At 26.3% G+C, this 20819-nt stretch overlaps 1 protein-coding gene across 1 annotated transcript in view; it reads left to right on the forward strand.

The window, feature by feature from the left end:
- LOC136985040 (lysine-specific demethylase 2B-like) overlaps window positions 1–20819 on the forward strand; it is a 69632-nt gene that overhangs the window by 11431 nt on the left and 37382 nt on the right. The window contains 1 exon segment of the mRNA XM_067282233.1: window positions 13720–13858. Coding sequence (XP_067138334.1) covers window positions 13720–13858 — 139 coding nt within the window.

The raw sequence follows: 20819 nt of genomic DNA on the forward strand, positions 1-20819 counted from the left end.
TCGATTTTTGCGTTTTTAAACAATCTATCGACGTTATCTAAATTTAGAATACGACTTTTTAAAGTTTCTGTATCAGCTTAGCTTTAATGTAAAGTCATTATGATAATGCTATATGCTTATCATGCAAGATATATTTAAATGTTTCCTTAGTAAATTTGAGTATAAAATTAATACTGTATCATCGTCATTTCTACAATTTTGATTAACTGAAAGTTACGGGTTTTTTTTTTTTTTTTTTGTTTGTGTGCACAAAAGATAGTTTATGCGAAAATTCTTGATAAATGTAATTCTGTAATTAATAATGCTGTATTTAGAAATAGTTTCTGCAGATTTAAATAGATTTTTGCTTTCTTAGGAAGAATTATTAAAAGCGATTACTAGTAGAAAGTTGCCTTAAAAGTGAACGATGAATCAAAATGAACCAACAAACTATCGATATTTTCATTTTTTTTTATATTATAAAAAATTCAAGAGATGTGTTCAAATTTATTGATATTGAAAATTTACATTTTAATGGATAAATTTATCGCGAGAAACTTTACTGTTCTGAAAAGGGGTGTTTTATCTAACAGAAAAATATTTAAAATAAATTCCTATCTTACTGTTTATGTTTGAACAGGTTTTTGCAAATTAAAGATTATGAAAAATAGTTTAAGAAATCGTAGTTTATGAAAACTTAGATTATAATTAAGTTTGGGAAAATAAAATATTTTATTTAAACGTTTCAGAATTCCAATTAAAAATATATGAAAATTAAATAATCTATGAAATATTTTAAAATATTTTCATTAATGTTGAATGTCTTCTACTCGTGTATATTCAAATTTTCAGTCTCGATTAACGGAATAGAGTAATTATAAGATTAAAATATATATATATTCATTAATTAGAATAATTTAAGTTTCGAAAGGTTGATTTGTTTAATTGTGCAAACAAACTACAAATTCGAAAGTAAAATAATCAACTAAATTTGAATATTACGTGTTATTTTAAAAAAAGTTTTAAGCTATTAAAATTATCATTTTATCAAATTATCAATGGATAAATTATCGCAAGAAACTTTTCTTTTTCTGCAATTATTGGTGATGCATCAGTAAAAGATACGAATGTTTCACTATGAATTATTAAGTGATTGGAAAAAATGGTCAGTTTTAGCGTAAGGTTTTTATATTTTTATTGAGATTGGTCTATAAGAATATAAAAACCTTACAATAAAATTGATAAGTACAGAATAAATAAGATATTTTATCAAACTATATTTAAGTTTAACAGTCAATAAATCTACAATTAATTACAATTTGGTGTTGTTTCAAATTAGAAATTTCCGTGAAGGATTGCTCATATATATATATATATATATATATATATATATATATAGTAGTAGTAGTAGTTATGCTATTAATTAAATTTAAATGATTATTTTTAGTTTTTTTATAATGTCGATAAAATTCATCGTTTACGCAAGTTTTTATATCTCTACTATACCAAATTGGTTTAAACTTTTTACTTAGAATTATTAAGTGAATTAATTTTCTGCTTTTGTCATACGCTTGATTCGTAATTATACAAAAGTATCTTGCATCGAACGTTCTTTCACATTAATATATGATCTGAGTGTGGTTTCGATGCACCTTACTAAGATAAAAAAAAAAGATCCTAGAATCGATTTTCTGTGAACTCGTTTCTTTTAATCATGATCGACTTTCTGTTTAATGAATCTTTCCAATAAAACGATATTCGTTAAATGCGTACGCCAGTGATTTGCCTTACTTAAAAAAAAAGATTAAAAATTCTTCAGCCAATGCTGCTTTATTAATCGTTAATAACGCATAAATTTTATTGGAACAGTTTAATATATTTTATCAGATTTTAAATTAAAAATAATAATCGTAATAAAATACATTTTTAATTTTATCTGAAAATTATTATACTTGCTTATTGTTATAATTTTTAGTTATATATTTTCTTTTTCGGAATTTTTTTATTTTTTTTTGCGTACATGCAATAAGTTAATTCCGAATTTTTTCGAATAATAATTTCTTTAAAGAATTTTTTTTACATAAATTTCATTAATAAATGCTATGGTAACGATTACACTACCTGTGTATGCATTACATGTTTATTATTCATTAATGTAGTCTTTATTAACTTTCACCAAATTTAGTTGTTTTTGTATTTTAATGACGTCCTTGACTCTTTATCAGCATCAACTGCTAACAGTATTTATTAATATTCGATCTACTTATTCTTTAAATGGACAGTATATTATTTTATATTATGTTGTTCCCCCATTTAAAATTATATATATTTTTTAATAGAGTTTTGTGCTTTATTATTGTAAATTGTTTATATATATATATATTAATCAATCAATATATATATTGATTGATTTTATGGATAGATTAATATTTTATTTTGTAGTCAAATATTTTAAATTTTAACAATATATAAACATATGGTTTTATTTGTACATAAAAAGTAATAAATTATTCAAAAATTTATTATTAATATTAATAGATTAATTTATTAACAATAAATTTTTACGTTTATTTTGTTTTAATATTTATATAAAAATTTTGGGTTGCAATTTAAAATATTGTAGACATAAATTCCCACTGTCGTCCGTCCGTCTGTCTTTCCTTAATCTCGAGAACGGAGTTAGATAGATGAAAGCCGAAACCAGATATGGGAACCTTAGGGACAAAAGGCCCCGATTAATTATATACGAACTTCCGATGCAAATTGGAAGTCACGTTGTTTCAATTCAAAAATTCCCCCCCAAAAGTGTTAGATGACCGGTGCGACTGTATTGTTTAAGGAAAAGTATGATGTATAGGGGCAAGCCACTACTAATTTGAGGTGGAGAGCATATATTTTAAATGAAATAACTTAAAAATATGATTGAAAAGTGCAACCCGGCATTGTGACGATGTCACAATAAATAATTGCTCGTTTTATTTATATCTCATCTTGTAATTATGTAAAATGATAAATTATTTTTTAAAAACTTGGATAAATTTTCTATTGATACTTGTAATGTTTCCGTTCTAATTTTTATATTTTTTAAATGAAGGTTGTGATCAAATCAATGATTTAAACTTAAAAACAGCAATAAAAAAAATTCATAAACTGTGATTCTTAAATGCATTTTATGCATTTTAAATGCTTTAAAATGTTACGGTATTAACGGTGCCAATTCCTGTTTTATATTTTCAATTATGCCCAATGCGGATAGTGATAATAACACGTTAAACATGATCTGGTTGGATTTGTTAAATACGAATTCATGTAGAACGAAAAACGTGATCGGTTTTAATATCTTTTTTTAGTATACATGTAAAATTTATGGAATAGAACATAAAATGAAAACCATTAAGATATGAAAGTAAAAATTCTCTTTGTAAGAGACGAAGATATTTCAAAAGAAAATAGAGATTTATCTTCGAAAAATAGTTACTATAAGATTAATAGGAAATTCTTTGCTATAACCTGATTATTATTTGAGTATTCGAAATGTATTTCGTCTGCTCGTGTATTTTCACTTTCCGCGTATTCAATAATAAAACTCCAAAATATAGTAGAATTCATTACATCTAAGGAGGAGCTTTGTCATTTATGCAATTTATTTTACGTAACCGATACACATGCACAAACATATTATATATACAGTATTTACTCGCATATAAGACGAGGTTTTTATTCATTTTTCACTGCTTCAAAAACCTAGGTCGTCCTACACGCGCAAGCGAAGGGTTTTTTGCGTTTTTGAAAATAGTTTTTGTGAACCGTGTATTCGCATTTTTTACCGGATGCTCACCCTCTGGTGTTTCAAAACAAATGTATTTTATCTGGGTCTTTTCAATCGTTCTTGTATGTTGTTAGGAGTCAAGATGAATAGCAATAGGAAAAGCGAAGCTTTTGAATTGAATTCCAAATTGAAATTCCAAAATCACACGGGAGCCCGATATCAGTTTTAGTCCATTCCCACGTGAAAACAGATGATTATTCGGAAATTAGAATTCGGAGAAACTCGTATGTAATCGACGGAGAGGGGGATTCGACTGTTAAGAATTGGCACAAAAGGTTTCCGATTGTCCAACTTTACGTGAACAAATTATGTTGTCGATTTTACAAGATTTTTCCTTAAAGTTTAAAATGCCAGTAATTTTTGCGGGACAATGTGTGCATTTACGTGCATTTGATATTTTATTTGTGATTAAACGAAATAAAATTAGAATTGTATTAATAAATCTAATTTTCTTTATGTTGATTTTTAAAGTCACACCTCGTCCTATATGCGAGATCATATATATATATATATATATATATATACAGTATATAACTCGTAATAATGAACTTTTAGATTTACCCCGACCCATAATTCATAGGAACCGTGACAATTTTTCAGTTGTGCAAACATATTTATAACGAACTTTCAGTTTAACATTCCTTTTTCTGTCGTTTCCAAAAATTTCTGCTAGTTTTACTTTACTATAACAATTTCATTACAGCTTCTCTCCTTCTTCTCTATTGTCTTCTAATTGGTAAACAACCGTAACCGGGGGAGAGGGACGAGCTCAAAACTAACTAGCCACAGGTGTTCTAACCTCAACAAGGGGTAAAAACAGGGACGGAACCGCAGAGTTTTAAGCTCTCCTCACTGACACACACACACACACACACACACACACACACACACACACACACACACAAAAACAAATTAAATTTATTTGTTCAAACTCCAAAACATTGTTTTTAAAACCATTTATGATGGTAAATATGCTTTATCGGACGATCCTCAATACATTCCTCTTGCACATGTTAATAAAAGGTATTTATAATTATTCAAAGATTAAAATATTTTCCCTTCAGGATCGGCGACTGGCTGTAAGTTGTTGTGAACACAGGTGTGAGGATTACCTCTTTTGATTTTGTTATTTACCTTAGTCTTCAGTTAAGACGCAAAGGTAAGATGGCACCGCGAGACATTTGTGAGAGTGATTCATCCCACTGGCTACTGTACTTCTCTGGTATAGGAAACCGAAGCGTAGGAAGAATTAAATTGATAACTTTAGAACTTTATTTATTTACATACATTTAAAAAATAAGTAACAGATATGGCATCTTTGTTTCGTAAGTGGGGATAACTATTTAACTTGCTTGATGATAATTTATGCACATTTTCCAACAAACTTTCAATTTAATAAGCATTTTTAGGGATTTCCTCGAGTTTGTTATAACGAGATTTCACTATATATATGTACTGTATAAATGCGTATGTTGATATTTAGTGGATATTGTTTTGTCTGTTTTAGTGGATATGTCTGTTTTAGTGGATATTACCGAAAGATACGAATGTAAACATGTTTAAAAGTTTAATGAGGAATATGCATACCTTTAATCGTAATACAAATTCATTGCGTTTATTTGATAATTTTGGTCATGTTGTAAATTTCATCATATTAATTAAATTTGTATAATGACGTGCTATTATACATAATGTCCATGAAAATCTAGCTTATTTTTAAACGAAGAATCCACGAAGAAACGGTACGTAGAAAAATAGAAATTTTTTTTTTATCAACATACGCATTTAATTAACATTTATAATAATTCTTTTTACAAGAATACAGATTTACAGAATTTGTACTTAAAGCTTGATTGATTTTGAATTTATAATACCTTATAAATAAATTTTAATGAAATGTCCAACACTTACAGCGTGTAGCATAATTGAACATGTTTTGACAATAGATTGCTTGCTATTTCTTCTAAGATTCTCGTATTAAAGCGCCGATGCTGAAAGCTGTCCGTCTGCTGTCTAGACTGTTCGACACCTTTTTCTAAAGAGCGAAGAGGCTTTATGAAGTCTGTTATCTTAGAATGATAGTAACTTCGAAGCTGATCTTTTACGGTAAAGATGAGGCGGTGCTTCTGCTTACTTAACTGTAAAATTAAGCAACTGCATTTTTATTCAAGAAGTAATTATAAAAATTTTGTTTGTGAGAGCAGTGATTAAAAGATATTTTTCCAAAATACCAACGCCTTTAGCTTATATTTCTTTCTCTTTTTCTATATATTTGAACATTTTTATGAACAGTTGGATGAACTAATGGAATTAGGTCAGAAGCCAAGAAACTATTGACCTTGAACTTCTTTTTTTTATTATTATTCTAAATGTAGAATCTGTAATAGAGCAGTTCGCTTGGTCAGAGAAGGAATGTCATCGTAAATTTTTATTTTGTTTAGAGCGTAATAAGATCTGACAATTATTTCTTATTATACTTTCGGTAAATCGAAACAGTTCAGGTTTTTTTTTAAATCTCCTTAGACGTAATTCTTACGTCTGAAAATTATACTAAAATTAGAATTGTATATTTAAAGTTGATTTCACAAGCTGTAACAAAAATAATGTACATTGTCTCGGATAATGTTATCTTTTTAATTTACTTCTACGTAAAAAATGATATTACATATACGTATGTTTGTTTTGTAAAGTGCTTGTATTGTTTATTTTTTTCTTATTTTAATCTTCTAATGACTTTAAAATTATTTATCAATAATTTCTTTCGTTTATTTAATAATAATTTAATTTATTTGGTAAGTACGCTGATAAATATTAGTACATTTTTTTTAATAAATGGGCAATACACGAAATATTTAATACATACAATAGTATTTTATTTACATGCATTGTTTTACATTTTTTAAATTTTGGATGAGATAGAACATTTAGGAAAATGAATACACAGTATAAAATGTAAAAGGAAGGAGAGAGAAGAAATTTATTGTATCTAAAATATACTATATAATTATTTTGTTAAAAGCTAAGGTGCAACGAACCATTGTTAAATTTGAAATTTACAAATAGTTTATTATTTTTGTGAAATTTACAGATTATGTATTAATTTCTTGTGTGTGTGTAACATCTGTTAAGAAATTTTTCTTTGGAATTGTTATAATGTAAATATTACACTGTCGTATTTATTTACAGATTTTTATTTTGAAAATTTGATCGTACTTCAAAAATACACAACATGTACAAACAAATTTTTCTACTTAGGATTTAGGAACTTATAAAATTTTTATTTATGATTTATGTTTCTGATTTTGAATTATTTAAAAGCTATTATATGATATTACATTAAAATAAACAATGTTTTAAAACAAACAATTGTTTTAAAATAAAGACCTCTTTATCCATCGTAAGTGAATGCACTCACTCTATCAACTAAAATATAGACACATCATCGTAAAATTCATTGTATCAGAGAATGTCAAAAATCCATTTCCGATAATTTTATTAAATATTAATATATGGAAAATATAAATAAATTCTTAAAATATTTCACTTAACAAACACACAATTTTTCACAAAATGTTTACATTACTAAAATAATAAATATAAAAATAGAAATAGTCTTTTATAAAATAAATAAATTGTTTTGAATCAAATACAATAGATGAATTTGTAAATCTTTTGTGATTTCATTTTACAAAGTAATATAAAATTTATTATGCAATCTAATTATAAAAATAACATGGAATAATTTGGCAGTTTATTAATTATGAGTATTATTGCACCAATTATAAAGAAAACTTCTTAAATTATTATAAATTAATATGATTTGATACTTTATAATTTGGAAAGAGTCTTAGGAATTGTTTATTTTTAATATGACATTCTGAAGAAGTTTTCTTCTTTAAAGAATTTTTTATATAGTAAGATTGTTTAGGTTTGGATTATTCAATACATTTGATATAAGATTTGATAAACTTTTATATACTTTAGAGATTTTATTTCAGATTTTTTTTGTATGATTTTCGATAATATACTACTTATTAATCATTAAATACTTTTTAGCACATTGGAAAAACAACAACATTTTATTTTAAACTTTATCAAATATGCATTCATTTATATTTAATAAAATTTAAATATTTTATTATGAATAATATTTGTATAAATTAATCTTTTATAGTAAACATATTTGTTCAATATTATACAGTATTTCCTGTTTATGAGTACTATAAATAAAATCTTTTATGTTGAGGATAAGTTTTAATGGGCAATAATGGGCTTGCTTATGGACAAAATAACTTTCTCATAGTATTTAATAAAATTTAAAATAGAAATTCTTACATCTATAAATATAATAATTCCCTAATTTGAATATAATTTATAAATTTAAATTTAAGCAAAGTATGAAATATAGAGTAATATCAATATGAATAATAATAAAGTATAAATAATATCTACAGTTTAATTTATTTTATAAAATTTGATCATTAGTAAAGAAATTTTTTATTAATTAATAAGAAAAACACTGAAAAATCTATTTATATAGATCCATTTTGAATCTAATTTTATTTATTCTATAGTAATCATTGATTAAAATAATTTATATAAAAAGTTTAATTATGTCAAATGTATTAATTGTATTTTTTTATTTGTTTGATTAATTTATTTGTTTTAAATAATTTTTTAAATTTAAACTTTTTATAGAACAAATATCATTTGCAATAATTACATCAGAATTTTATTATTTAAAATTTTTTAAAAAATTTCTTGTTAATATTCATAGTAAACTTTAACAAATGGAAGATGTTTAAATAGTTAAGATTTAATATATATAACATATTCAGAATTACTTTTATTGAACATTACAGTTGGTAATTAGAAAGTTGCTTGATCTTACACTTGGTGAAATACTCACACAGAAAATGGAAGTATTGTTAAGTTGCCCAATATAAAAATATCTGGGTTAATGTTACCTATGGTAGTGAACATGGCGGCTTGTCTCTGAAACAGTGGAGACACACGTTCTAACCTAACCTAACCTATTCTAATAAATTACCCCTATTTTAATAATTTGGTTGGCAATAATTATGGTAATTTATTAGAATAGGTTAGGTTAGGTTAGAACGTGCGTCCTCACTGTTTCAGAGACGAGCCGCCATGTTCGCTACCATAGGTAACATTATCCAATATCTGTTTTAGAAAGTGTATAACTCCGATCCATTACTCCCATAGGTGTTCATATGCACTTAAAAGTGAATGACTGTTCAAAATGTTAAAATACTAGTTTCATTCCTTGTTTTGAACTTTTTATAAGGTATGTATTGTTAAGAGTAAAAGAAAAAATAAATTTATATATTCATAAAATAAAATAAAATTTAGACCTTTTTAAATGGAGCAGTTGTTTTTCTTATAAATTTAACCTATCTGAATGATTATCTAACATTTTTTTATAGTCATTATTAGATTACAAATTATGTCAATGTTTTTGTCAAATATCAAAGAGAGGAAAGATAACTGATGCTCTTTAGATTTAAACTATCAGTCTTTGAGAAATTACTGTGAAATTCTATCAAGTGAGCTAATCTGACTAGTAGCAGTTGAAAAATTTGGTCATTTTAAAATTAGTTAATCCCCAACATTTTAGATAGTCCCAATCTAAAATGTATCTTTTTAGAATTATTTATGAAACCTTTGTTGGTCCTTTGTAAGTGTTTATTAGTTACTTAATATTGTTTGTTAGTGAATAATTGTAAATATTTTTAGTATAGTCTTTTTCCCACTTTATTAATTGCATGTTATTAAACTATGATAGTCACAAATATATATGTAATAAGAAAGTTCCAAATAACCACAAAGAAATTTTATTACTACAAATTCAATCTGATACAAATTTGGAAATTTTAATTACTTGCTTGATACACATTTAAGATTCTCTACTTGCTTTCAGCAATTTGAGAATGACTTGCACTATGTAAAGTGCTAGACAAAGTATTGCCAACTAGATCTTTAAGTTTATGATCAGTTGTATTATCTCTAGAGATACTATAATTGTAGATAGTTTGAGGCTGTATTTATGAAGGAAAAGTTACAATGTTGGATTTATTTGTGGATTATATAAGAAATTTGAGTTGAAACACCCAAGAGAGAATTAAAAACAATCCACTAAACAAAGTATTAATTATAAACAAAATGTACTAACCTTATTGCACTTTGCACATAGTTTTGAAAGTTACTAACAATTTCAGTCCACATCTAGGACCTTCTTCAGGCAGATTAGAAAAGATCTGCCTGAAGAAGATACATAATATATTATAATATAATACTGTATAAACTTAATAATTCTGATTAATTTGTTTTTTAATATCTAGTGAAAACATTAAAAATACTATTCATATTTAGGATATGAATAGTATTTTAAATATTTACTTACTTACCATTTAGGATAGTTTATCTAAATATTAATGATAGGATAGTAATACTGTAGCCTAGATTTATTTATATTTTGGTAAAATGTGAGCAAAATCCTGCTGTTAATATCTTGATGACTGCTGATATAAAACGGTCTTTATTTCTGACATATACTGGTAATAAGTGTTACAGTTTGTTATCCCTATTCCAGTATCAAATTTTTATAAATTATCATTCTCCAAAATTTTTTAATATTCATTTTTCTAAGCATAATTGAATTGGAGTGTTAAGAAAGTCTGTTCTATGTGGCTTACAGAATTGTGTTCAGACAACTAGTTTACTATGCCTAGTTTAATTTTATCTATCATGTACAGTACTTAATGATTCAGGTTATTCCAGAAGTTATTAATTGCACAGAAAATATGTATTGCATTAAAAAATTGTCCTGTAAATGTATCAGTCTTAAAACATTGTCACAAGGTAACATATAATTAGCCAGGACATAAACAAACTTTAATATTTATGATTTTGTTCACAGCAGTAATGATCTAGGTAAAACTGTGAGAAGCAGTCCTAGATTATTATACTGTTTGTCAATGAATTTGTAAGATTATCTAAAAGATTTAATAATATAAAAATATATATATATAAGAAAGGTCGTCTCCGGAGGATTGTGAAGCCTTGAGGACTGCGGATGGTACGAACGGCGAAAATAAAGGACAAAGCTTACTTTGTAAAGTCCGTATTATATTTTTATATTATTAAATGTAATAACGCCGGCCATGTTTTTTATAATTTTTACTCAAAATATCTAAAAGATGTTTTTAGATCAAAATATTCAAGCACTAACTAAAGCTTGAATATTTTGATCTAAAAAAAATCTGTCTTCTATTGGATCTCTTAAGCCTTTGGAATAGTGTATCAATTCATTATTTCTGATTTGTTTTTTATTAATGGATAAGTTTTTCTGTTTTTTGCTCATTACTAAACAAAAAGGGAGAATCTGATATTCAGATTCTCTTTGAAAATTTATGAATCTTATTTATAAAGAATAGTTTTCTTGTTATGCACATTTTTCAATTAATCTATCAATATTGATGACATCTTTTCATGATTTGAAACAATTCTATTTTGAATAAGACTATTACTACTAATTTTTTTATGGTAATCATATATAATATGTGTTTACAAATTTATTATATAACTTATATTACAAATACTTTATATTATATAATTAAAAAACATATAATAAATTATTTGTGTCAATGTTGACAAATAATATAATGTATAATATATAGTTTGAGAGAAATAATATGAATATCTGCAATTATGTGTAGACATTGTTGTTAGTTATATAATGTATCTAGCTGTTATTCACGACTTTTCCTGTACAGATTTTGCAAGTAAATACCATTTATATTATTGTTACATAACACCTACCACTGAGAATGATGAGAATTGCTGAGAATCAAATGAACTGTTTTCAATTTGATCAATTATCTGGAACATTTACAATTGTTCTATATGTGCAGTAACAAATTCAAAGTTAAAATGGTTCGAACGTTTGGTTAAAAAATTGAAATATATAAAAATATTTATAACAATGTCTGAAATGTTATCAATTTAACACACCTAAGTACTCAATGAAGACTAAATATAGTTGAAAACAAAAATTTGCATTTAAAACAGTACAGTAGAAGCCGTTCTTCAGGTTAAGTCTTAATCCTTTCCCTCTCCCCCGTGGGGAGGAATTTTGAAAAATCCCTTTTTACTGTGCATTTTTATGACGTACCCTAACTGTGTACCAAATTTCACCTCTTTAGGTTCAGCGGTTTGCTCTGGGCAATGATGAATCAATCACTCGGTCAGTCATTCAGTCAGGACAAGTAATTTTATATATTTAGATGAAGTGATTGTTATAAATACAAATATCAAAACATTTATTATGTCAATTTAATAATGGCAGGTAACTTATTAAAGTTTTAGAAACTTAAGGATTTTTATTTTTTTATAACTTATTTTTATGTGAACTATGATTCACATAAGAATAAAAATAATATGCATTATCATAAAGTAATATAAAACTTTATCAGTTTTGTGATATTACTGTATTACCAAATTGTACAATCCATAAATTCCTTACACATTTTGATAGTACCAGAAAATCAAAATACAAACAATAAGACACTTGAGAAATACATCTAAAACAATTACAAAAATATTATATTTCAGCAAAGGGAACTATAAGATAAGAATTTTAAATCATTATTTTACAAAATATTTGATTATACTGTATCAAATACTTGAATCTTGCTATCTTTTAGATTATATCAAATATGATTTATATTTGATATAATCTAAAAGATATAATTATATTTATATATTATTAAAATATTATTTATTAAAGATATAGATTATATAAAATATAATTTATATTTGATGTAGGCTAATAAAAGTTCATAAAATAACAATAATGAAGTTATTGTTATTTTATGTTTAAATTATTAAACATTTTTTTTTGGATTTTATTACACATAAAATCCTATCAAAAAATATGGAAATAATCGTCCATGAAATAACATGTGAAAAGTGGAAGATTAAAAAGTGTTCCTGACTATACTGATCATCATACTATATATAGAGCTAACAACAATTGACTGTATTGTATATTATGGATAATTGAATCAATAAAGGATGAATGCACAATAAATATTGTTTTTTTAATGTTGATTAGCAAACTTATTGCATGACAAGAATAATTATTCATTAAAGAGCATTGTAAATTAAGCTTGTTTACTATTTTAATTTACCAAAGCATTTAAGTATGATAAGTATGAACACATTAATTTTTAATATATTTTGAGATATTACTATATAAAAATTACATTTCATTTCAGATATGAAAACTATACTCAGAAAAAACATATTCCTTTAAGAAATGTGTAATAGAAACAAATAAATAGAATCTTACACATTAAAATTCTTAAAATAGTAATAAAATGTTGTAGTTAAAAAATTAAACAACTAAATATGCATCTCAATAGTTACAAAACAGAAAGCTGTTGAAATGAATAAAAATAAATACTTAGATTTATATGAAAACATGAATATTAAAACAAATTCATTTTTGCATTTGTTGTCTGTAATAATTAATTAAATTTTCATTCTTTGTTTTATGTATACAGTTTATGTGCTATTCTTTAATGTTGCTGTTTTTGTCTGTAATTATTAATTTTATATAAATTTAAGTATTTTTTTTTTTTATGCATCTCAATAGATTTTTATGTTGCAACCACTGAGATGCATATTCAGGTGTTCTTACTGAAACATTTTCATTTAAAACCATAAAGATTATTTGCCTTTTTTATTTCTGTTGAAATTATACTATAATATTATTATTATTTAACTTTTTCATTTGTTAAAGTTATAATTATTGTCAATAAAGTTTTAAAATAAATTTTTACTTTAGAATAAATTAAGATTTCAGTATTAATGTATTTCATTTTCAGAGAGTTAAAGAGCGGAAACATTACACTGATGATTGCCTTCAAGATGAAGATATTGAAGGTAAAAGATTATTTTCTGTTGAAGAAAAACTGAATAGTGAACAATTTGGAAATTATTTTGTTAAAGAATTAAAAGGAGAAGGTGAGTACAAAAATCTTTACTTTGTATTTGTATTTGTGTATTTATTTTACAGCTTGTTTTAATAAAGAAGAAATCTGATACATGCAAATCAGCTTTAAAAAAGGCAATTAGTTATTCAAAGTAGTTTTTGTAGAAGGATATTTTCAATCATTTTAAATAACAATATAGTTAATTTGAAACTGTACTGCTGTTTTGATATTGAAATTTTATTAGCAATTAAAACACCAAAATATAATTCTAAAGCAAAGAAGTTGAACAGAGTTGTTTATGTAAACTAGTTATAAGAAATTATTAATAAGTATAAAAAACATACAATGTTGTTCTTGTAAAAGAAATTATAATTTATTTGCTCTTTGCCTTATATTACTTAAGTGTCATAGCTTGTGATAATTTAATATTTTATATAACAGCAATTATTTTAAACTAAATTCTAAAATATTATCTGTTATTCAGATTTTTTGAATTTATTTTAATAATATTTTATATAGATTAATTGTTAGAAACTGATGAATAGAATTTTATCATATTGCCTGATAAGCAGCTTATAAATAAGGATTTAATTAATGTTTTTGTTGTGTTTTTAACAATATGAAGTTATCAAACAATAAAACAGCATTTTCCTATGTATTCAATAGCTTTATTTGTATTTTACTTTTTATTTTTATATATAAAATTTAATTTGTCTTAGAATAGTTAGCACACACAAAATTGATTTATTTGAACTATTGTTTTATCTGTACTCAGCATAGAGAGACTACAATCTTATTACATCACCTGAAGTTCACCGAAAGAAAATTTTTATTTAACAAATGGCTTATGGTAATAAGTTGAAAAAGTTTGTTAAATAAAGAATGTTCTCATCAAACTTCAGTTGATGTAGTAAGATTGTAGTATTGTTTCATTTATTTTTTTCTATTTTTTTTGTTAATGTACTGTACATATTATTAGATTAATGAAAACAATTTCTGTTTATTTTATCCACTGTATTAATTATTACTAGTGTACTGACTCATTTTTATTGGATAGTATAACAATAAATTAGGTAGTACTAGAAAGGAAATTAAGTAATAATGTTTTTAGTTTCCTTTCTAGTACTGCTTATTTATTTTAATTTTTTTTTGTTTTTATATTTTTCAATATATTTATTTTGTTTGTACAAAATAAAAAAATAATTTTTAACGATACAATAGCCACGATTATTATTTTAAAAAATTTACGTTAGGCTTAATATTGACAAAAATTCAATGTGTAACGACACGCAATGGAGAAAAATTTCAACATGGGATAGGTTAATATATTTTTTTGTACATAATCGGTTATCCGAAAAATAAATTATCCAAACAACCCAGTCCCCAATTGATTCGGATAAATGATGCTCAACTGTATTTTATGACAATGTTATTTGAGCAAACAATGGTGCAAATGAAGAAATTGTATTTTTCCAATTTCATAAAAGCTTTGCATTCCAAAAATTTCTATTTTATATGTGATGAGATAGGAATAGTATAATCAGTATTAATCATTATTTGATATTTTTGTCTATATTTAATAAAAATAAAGCAGAGTTATTAGATACTAGATACACAAATATGAATCAACAAATTGATCTTTTATAATCTCGTGTATTTTAATTCTCATAATAGGATCCAAAAGTTTGCATAGATGCCATTTGGGTTTGAACAAATGTTTTTACAAAGTTTTATTGAATTTGAGATGATGCCAGAATTCATATACTTTCCTCATGGCAATAAATATACATGTCCCCTACTCATGGTTGTTATATATGATAAGAAAATTGACTCATTGCATTTGAAACAAGACTCATTTAATAAATAAAATACTCTGCTTGGTTTACGAAAAAAAATTGGCTTAGTCACTGTAATAGGTGTAACAAGTCTCCATGTATGCCTGAAAGCATTATTCCTCCAAACAGTCAAGGTAATAAATTTATGCACACCCAGCATTCACATACAATTATCAATTCATAGGTCCTCCCTTTGCCACATACACATCAGCAACTCACCTAGACGTCAGTGCAACATAGGCATGGCAAAGATCTTATGGAATATTGATCCGCACTTCCCGAAGAACTGCTTTAGCTTATCTTTTGTTCAAGCCTTGTGTTTTTACACTTCTTTCTTGAGGACATGCTAGGACCTTGATTGGGTTCAGATCAGGTGAATTCAGAACCTAGCCCAGGACTTTGGTTTGATTTGGCAAATCCAAGTTATTGTCATAAGGAAGGAGGTTAATCAGTATTATCAAAACTTTTAAACTTACACTTGATGCTAAAATGGATTAACAACATTCTAAAATAACTGTCTTTTGTTATTAAAACTTTTAATAAACACAATATATACTGTATAAGCAAGTACTTTTAACAGTGCATTACCAACTTTAAGCCAAGATAGTAAAGCACCATTGAAAGTACTTGTTTATTTATATTAAGTTTACTGAAATACAAGCCAGAATAACATTTATATACGTGAAAAAATATCTCTGTCAGATTCTAACTGTCAATGTTCTATACTAGAATGTTCTCTCATGAAAGACATGTTTTCTATTAGAATAATGTTTGAGGTAGGAGGTATGTATTCAAATCCATTACAAATAAAATGTGAAAAATATGTTGAATAAAACTTCATAACTTACTATGCTATCTAATCAATCATTATTGAATTTACTTTTATATATACAATTGTTTACAAGGTGTTTGAGGATGACTGGGTTAACCTAGTTTCCCTCATTCTATAGTTATGTCACAGGTCTAAAGTAGTTTTATATTTTTGTTCATAGCCTGTGAAAATGTTGAGAAATGGGTAAATGTCTTTATAAGTTATTAACTAATTATAGATTTAATATAAAAATTGATAGTACTGTTTTGTTCCTAACTGATATTGTGAACTCTACAGCTTGCGACACATTATGTCAGATAGGATCTGAATTAGTGTGCAACAAGGTTCCATTTAAATGCCTGTTATTAAAAAATTCTAACTATTCCATTCTGATCTGATCCAATGTAGTGTTTGGCAAGCTTATTAAAGTTAGTTTCAGTGCAACTGGAACTTACTTGTGATCAATTGCAGTTCTGGCTCAGTTTGACACTTCATATGTATGGATGTTTCAATATGTTTCAAGACACATTAAACTGTTTTTTTAGAATGAAACAAGTTGTACATTACATAATGTACAGTACATTACAATAAAGAATTTTTTCATCTGTTTTAAATAAATATCTAGGATCCAAACTTCTGTATACACTTTCTTCAATTTAGCATTAGCTTCTGTTGTTTACCCTTACTATAGGTTGAACCAAACTCAATATAATGGAATATTTTCTGCATATTCTCCATATGTGGATCACATTACTCGTGAGAAACTATTTCCCTTATATTTAATTAAACAGTATACAGTACTTAGTTTTGAAGTGAAGGATTTTTTGCATTTTTGCAATCATTTTTGTAAGCCATGTATTTGCATTTTTTACCCAATGCTCACCCTCTTGTGTTTAAAGACAAAAGTATTTTATCTTAGTTGTTTAAATCATTCTTGTGTATTGTTAGGAGTAAAGATAAATAGCAATAGAAAAAGCAAAGCTTTTGAATTGAATTCCAAATTGAAATTCCAAAATTACACAGGAGTCTGATATAAGTTTTAATCCATTTCCAAGTGAAAACAGATGATTATTCAGAAATCAGAATTCGGAGACCCCGTATGTAATCTGCTCACCAAAAACAGATCAGAACTTACTTACCTGATGTGTTACACTTCTGTATTCCAATTTAATAACAGCACATATTTACAAAAACAGGGAGTACTTGTGGGCAGCATCCTTTCAGGAGATCTGTGCAAGTTGGTTGTGAGTTTGTTGGAAGAAAAAGTCACACCTGAATTCATACTAAACGTTGTATACAAGAGATACATTGATGACCTGTTTGTTCTTTGGAGAACTGAGCCTGATGTAGACTGTTTTTACAACACATGAATGATAATCCGTATGGACTAACCCTTAAATTAGATCAGATAAGTAATACCAGTACTCACTTCTTAGATATTGACATTCATTTCAACAAGGGCTGCATAGTAACTGGCATCTATTACAAACCTAGCTATTTACCATTATTTATTCCCTCAAACTTGGCTGACCCTTTTTCATATAAGGTGGCTGCTTTCCATGCACTGATAAGATGGGCCTTTACACAACATACAAATTAGCAGTGTCATGCCATCCATGGAAGCTGTGGAAGTGCACTTCCCTTGTATTTTCTAAAATATAAATACCTATTGTGCAATTATTTTAATATACTTGAATTAATTAAAATTAATATTTTATTATAACCGCGTTATGTATATTATTACAAATTTATATACATGTGAAAAACAATGATATATTTGAATATAAATTTGTATGTGCATATTCCCAATGGAAGTGCTGTATTGTCGAATACGGGATAGCTTCCATGCGAAAATATTTGAATTGTGTAAAGCAGCCAGATTACAGGCATTTGTGCATGCGCTTTACAGAGCACTAACCTCACGTGGTTTAGCTTGTGGATGCTACACATTAAAATATTTTATAACGCTTCCAATGATTTTATCCAGGTCTGGCACTGCTTCCCTATCATCAAATGTCACCGCAAATTAGGAAGACACTTTAAAAGAGCTAAAACAGCTTTAGGACATAGCTATAAAGCATGGGTATAGAAAGGACCTAATACGTAATTTAGTTCGTGCCTACTCCAATCAACATGCCTTATGCAACAACTTCCACAACTAAGAAATTTCCAACAGAGGTCAAGCATGGAACCCATATTCCAGGCATATGGTAATAGAGTATGACCAGTATTTACAAACCATTTACAAAGATATAGCTGACAATACGGGTATCAATTTGACATACAAGAGAGTTCCCACAGTGTATAAATTACTATGCAATGGAAAGGACAAGGCTGATAAATGTAGAGCCCCAGGTGTGTAGTGTTCCTGTGAGAGACAATAGATTCCAAAAAGAAATATTGTATACGTTGGGTCAGTAAGTACTTCATACACAAAAGGTTGCAAGAACATCGTTACAGCATTTTGAATAAAAGTTCATACCGCTGCCCTGTCCATTTATACCACAGACAGACGGTCAAGCTGATCTCATAATGCCATGTTAATTAAGCAATCATTCACACTGATCATGTCAGGCCGCTAGAAGACTTGAAAATATACAAGGCCAGTCTGACTGGCAATTGTATTAACTTTAAAGACAGAAAAAGCATCTCATATGCATGGCATTACTTTTATGAAAAACCAGGAATTGCCAACATAAATTAATAATTATTATTATTATTATTTTGTATTATTTTATTTCTTATATTTATATATGATTTATTTGTATATTTACCACCGATTAATTATTTGTTGTTTTACAATGTTATGTTTTTGTTCTAATTATTTAAAAATATATTGAAAAAATGTGTGTTTTGAAAAAAATTGAAAAAATTTTGTAATATCATTGATGACCTGAGGCAGAGCTTGGTTAAGGTCAAAAACATTCGTCAGAAATTTTTGTTACTGGAAGTTAAAGATTTAGTTAAATGTGTTTAGACTATTAATTTCTGTTAACTTCTGAGGAACTTAGGCAAAATTAATATTTTATGATAGGGATGCATCCATAAGCAAATTGGCCAATTACTGATTAATTGGCCACTGATTATTTATAATGTAATTATGCATTGTGATATGAAAATGCATTTTGTAAAGAATTGTAGTTAATATATTATAATATTTAATATAATTAATCACAGTTATTGAGATCATATAATGACAGAATTAGAACAATTTTATCTAGTTTTTGCTTTTTATTTTTATGGTCATTATATGCTTTTTCACAAGGAGAAAATTAAAACTATTTCTAAAATATTGAAAGAATGTAGATAATTTACCTTACATCACAAAAACAAAAATGATTATAACCGGAAGTACTTATTTCACATATATAAAAATTTACAATTAAATTTTAATTTATAGTAGTGGGTTTTTTATTAGTTTAAAATGAAATATAATTTATTTTAAATTTATCTATATGAATAAAATCTATTTTCAAATGTTGATGCATATCCCTCGCACATGCTATTTTTAGGAAATAATGTGTTTTTTATGTGTTAAATGATGGACTTACCTGAAGCATTACTATCTACTATTTTTCATCTATCCAAGTCCATTTTCAAAAGCTCAGGTGCAGGAGGCCTCAATTAACTGTATATGAACTTCCGATGCAAACTGGAAGTCACATTATTTCAATTTAAAAATTTTTCCCTGAAAGGAGCTATATAGATGACCGACATGACTCCATTGCTAATGATGTACAAGGACAAAACACTACAAGAATTAATTTGAGGTGGAGAGCATATATTTTAAATTAAATAAATTAAAAAATATGATTAAAAATTGCAGCCCAGCATTGTGACTAGGGTTTCTCATTTCCTGGTCTTTTGCTTGTCCCAGGATTTCGGGAAAAGGAAAAAGATTTCCTGAATAGAATTAATTATTTTTAAGGTGTACAAAATATCTTGAAATCAAATGATATAATTATTTTTTCATTTTTTAAAGTAATTTAATATGTTCTGCAACCTCCAAAATCATATTAATAATGCTGTGTAAGATAGATATTAAAAATTATCTTTGAATTACGTAGAAATTTTCACATATAGAAAAAATTTATTGAAGTTTGCTGGGAACTGCATAAAACAATAACAACAACAACAAAAGTGCTTTGAATTGAGTTGAAAATTTAAAAAAAATGAACTTAGCTCAAACTTATAACTTAAAAGGTAATTTTCGGTTTTTAAATAAAACATAATACAAAATATTATTATTGTAGTGTTTATGAAACCGTGCCAGTATGCCAATAACCGTGCCGTGGTCAACTGAATAAAAATTAGTGATGAAATTTGCCATGTGTCCGAGTAAATAC

Source organism: Centruroides vittatus, unplaced genomic scaffold (assembly GCF_030686945.1).
Source record: "Centruroides vittatus isolate TY-2023 unplaced genomic scaffold, ASM3068694v2 contig_943, whole genome shotgun sequence".
Taxonomy (NCBI): domain Eukaryota; kingdom Metazoa; phylum Arthropoda; class Arachnida; order Scorpiones; family Buthidae; genus Centruroides; species Centruroides vittatus.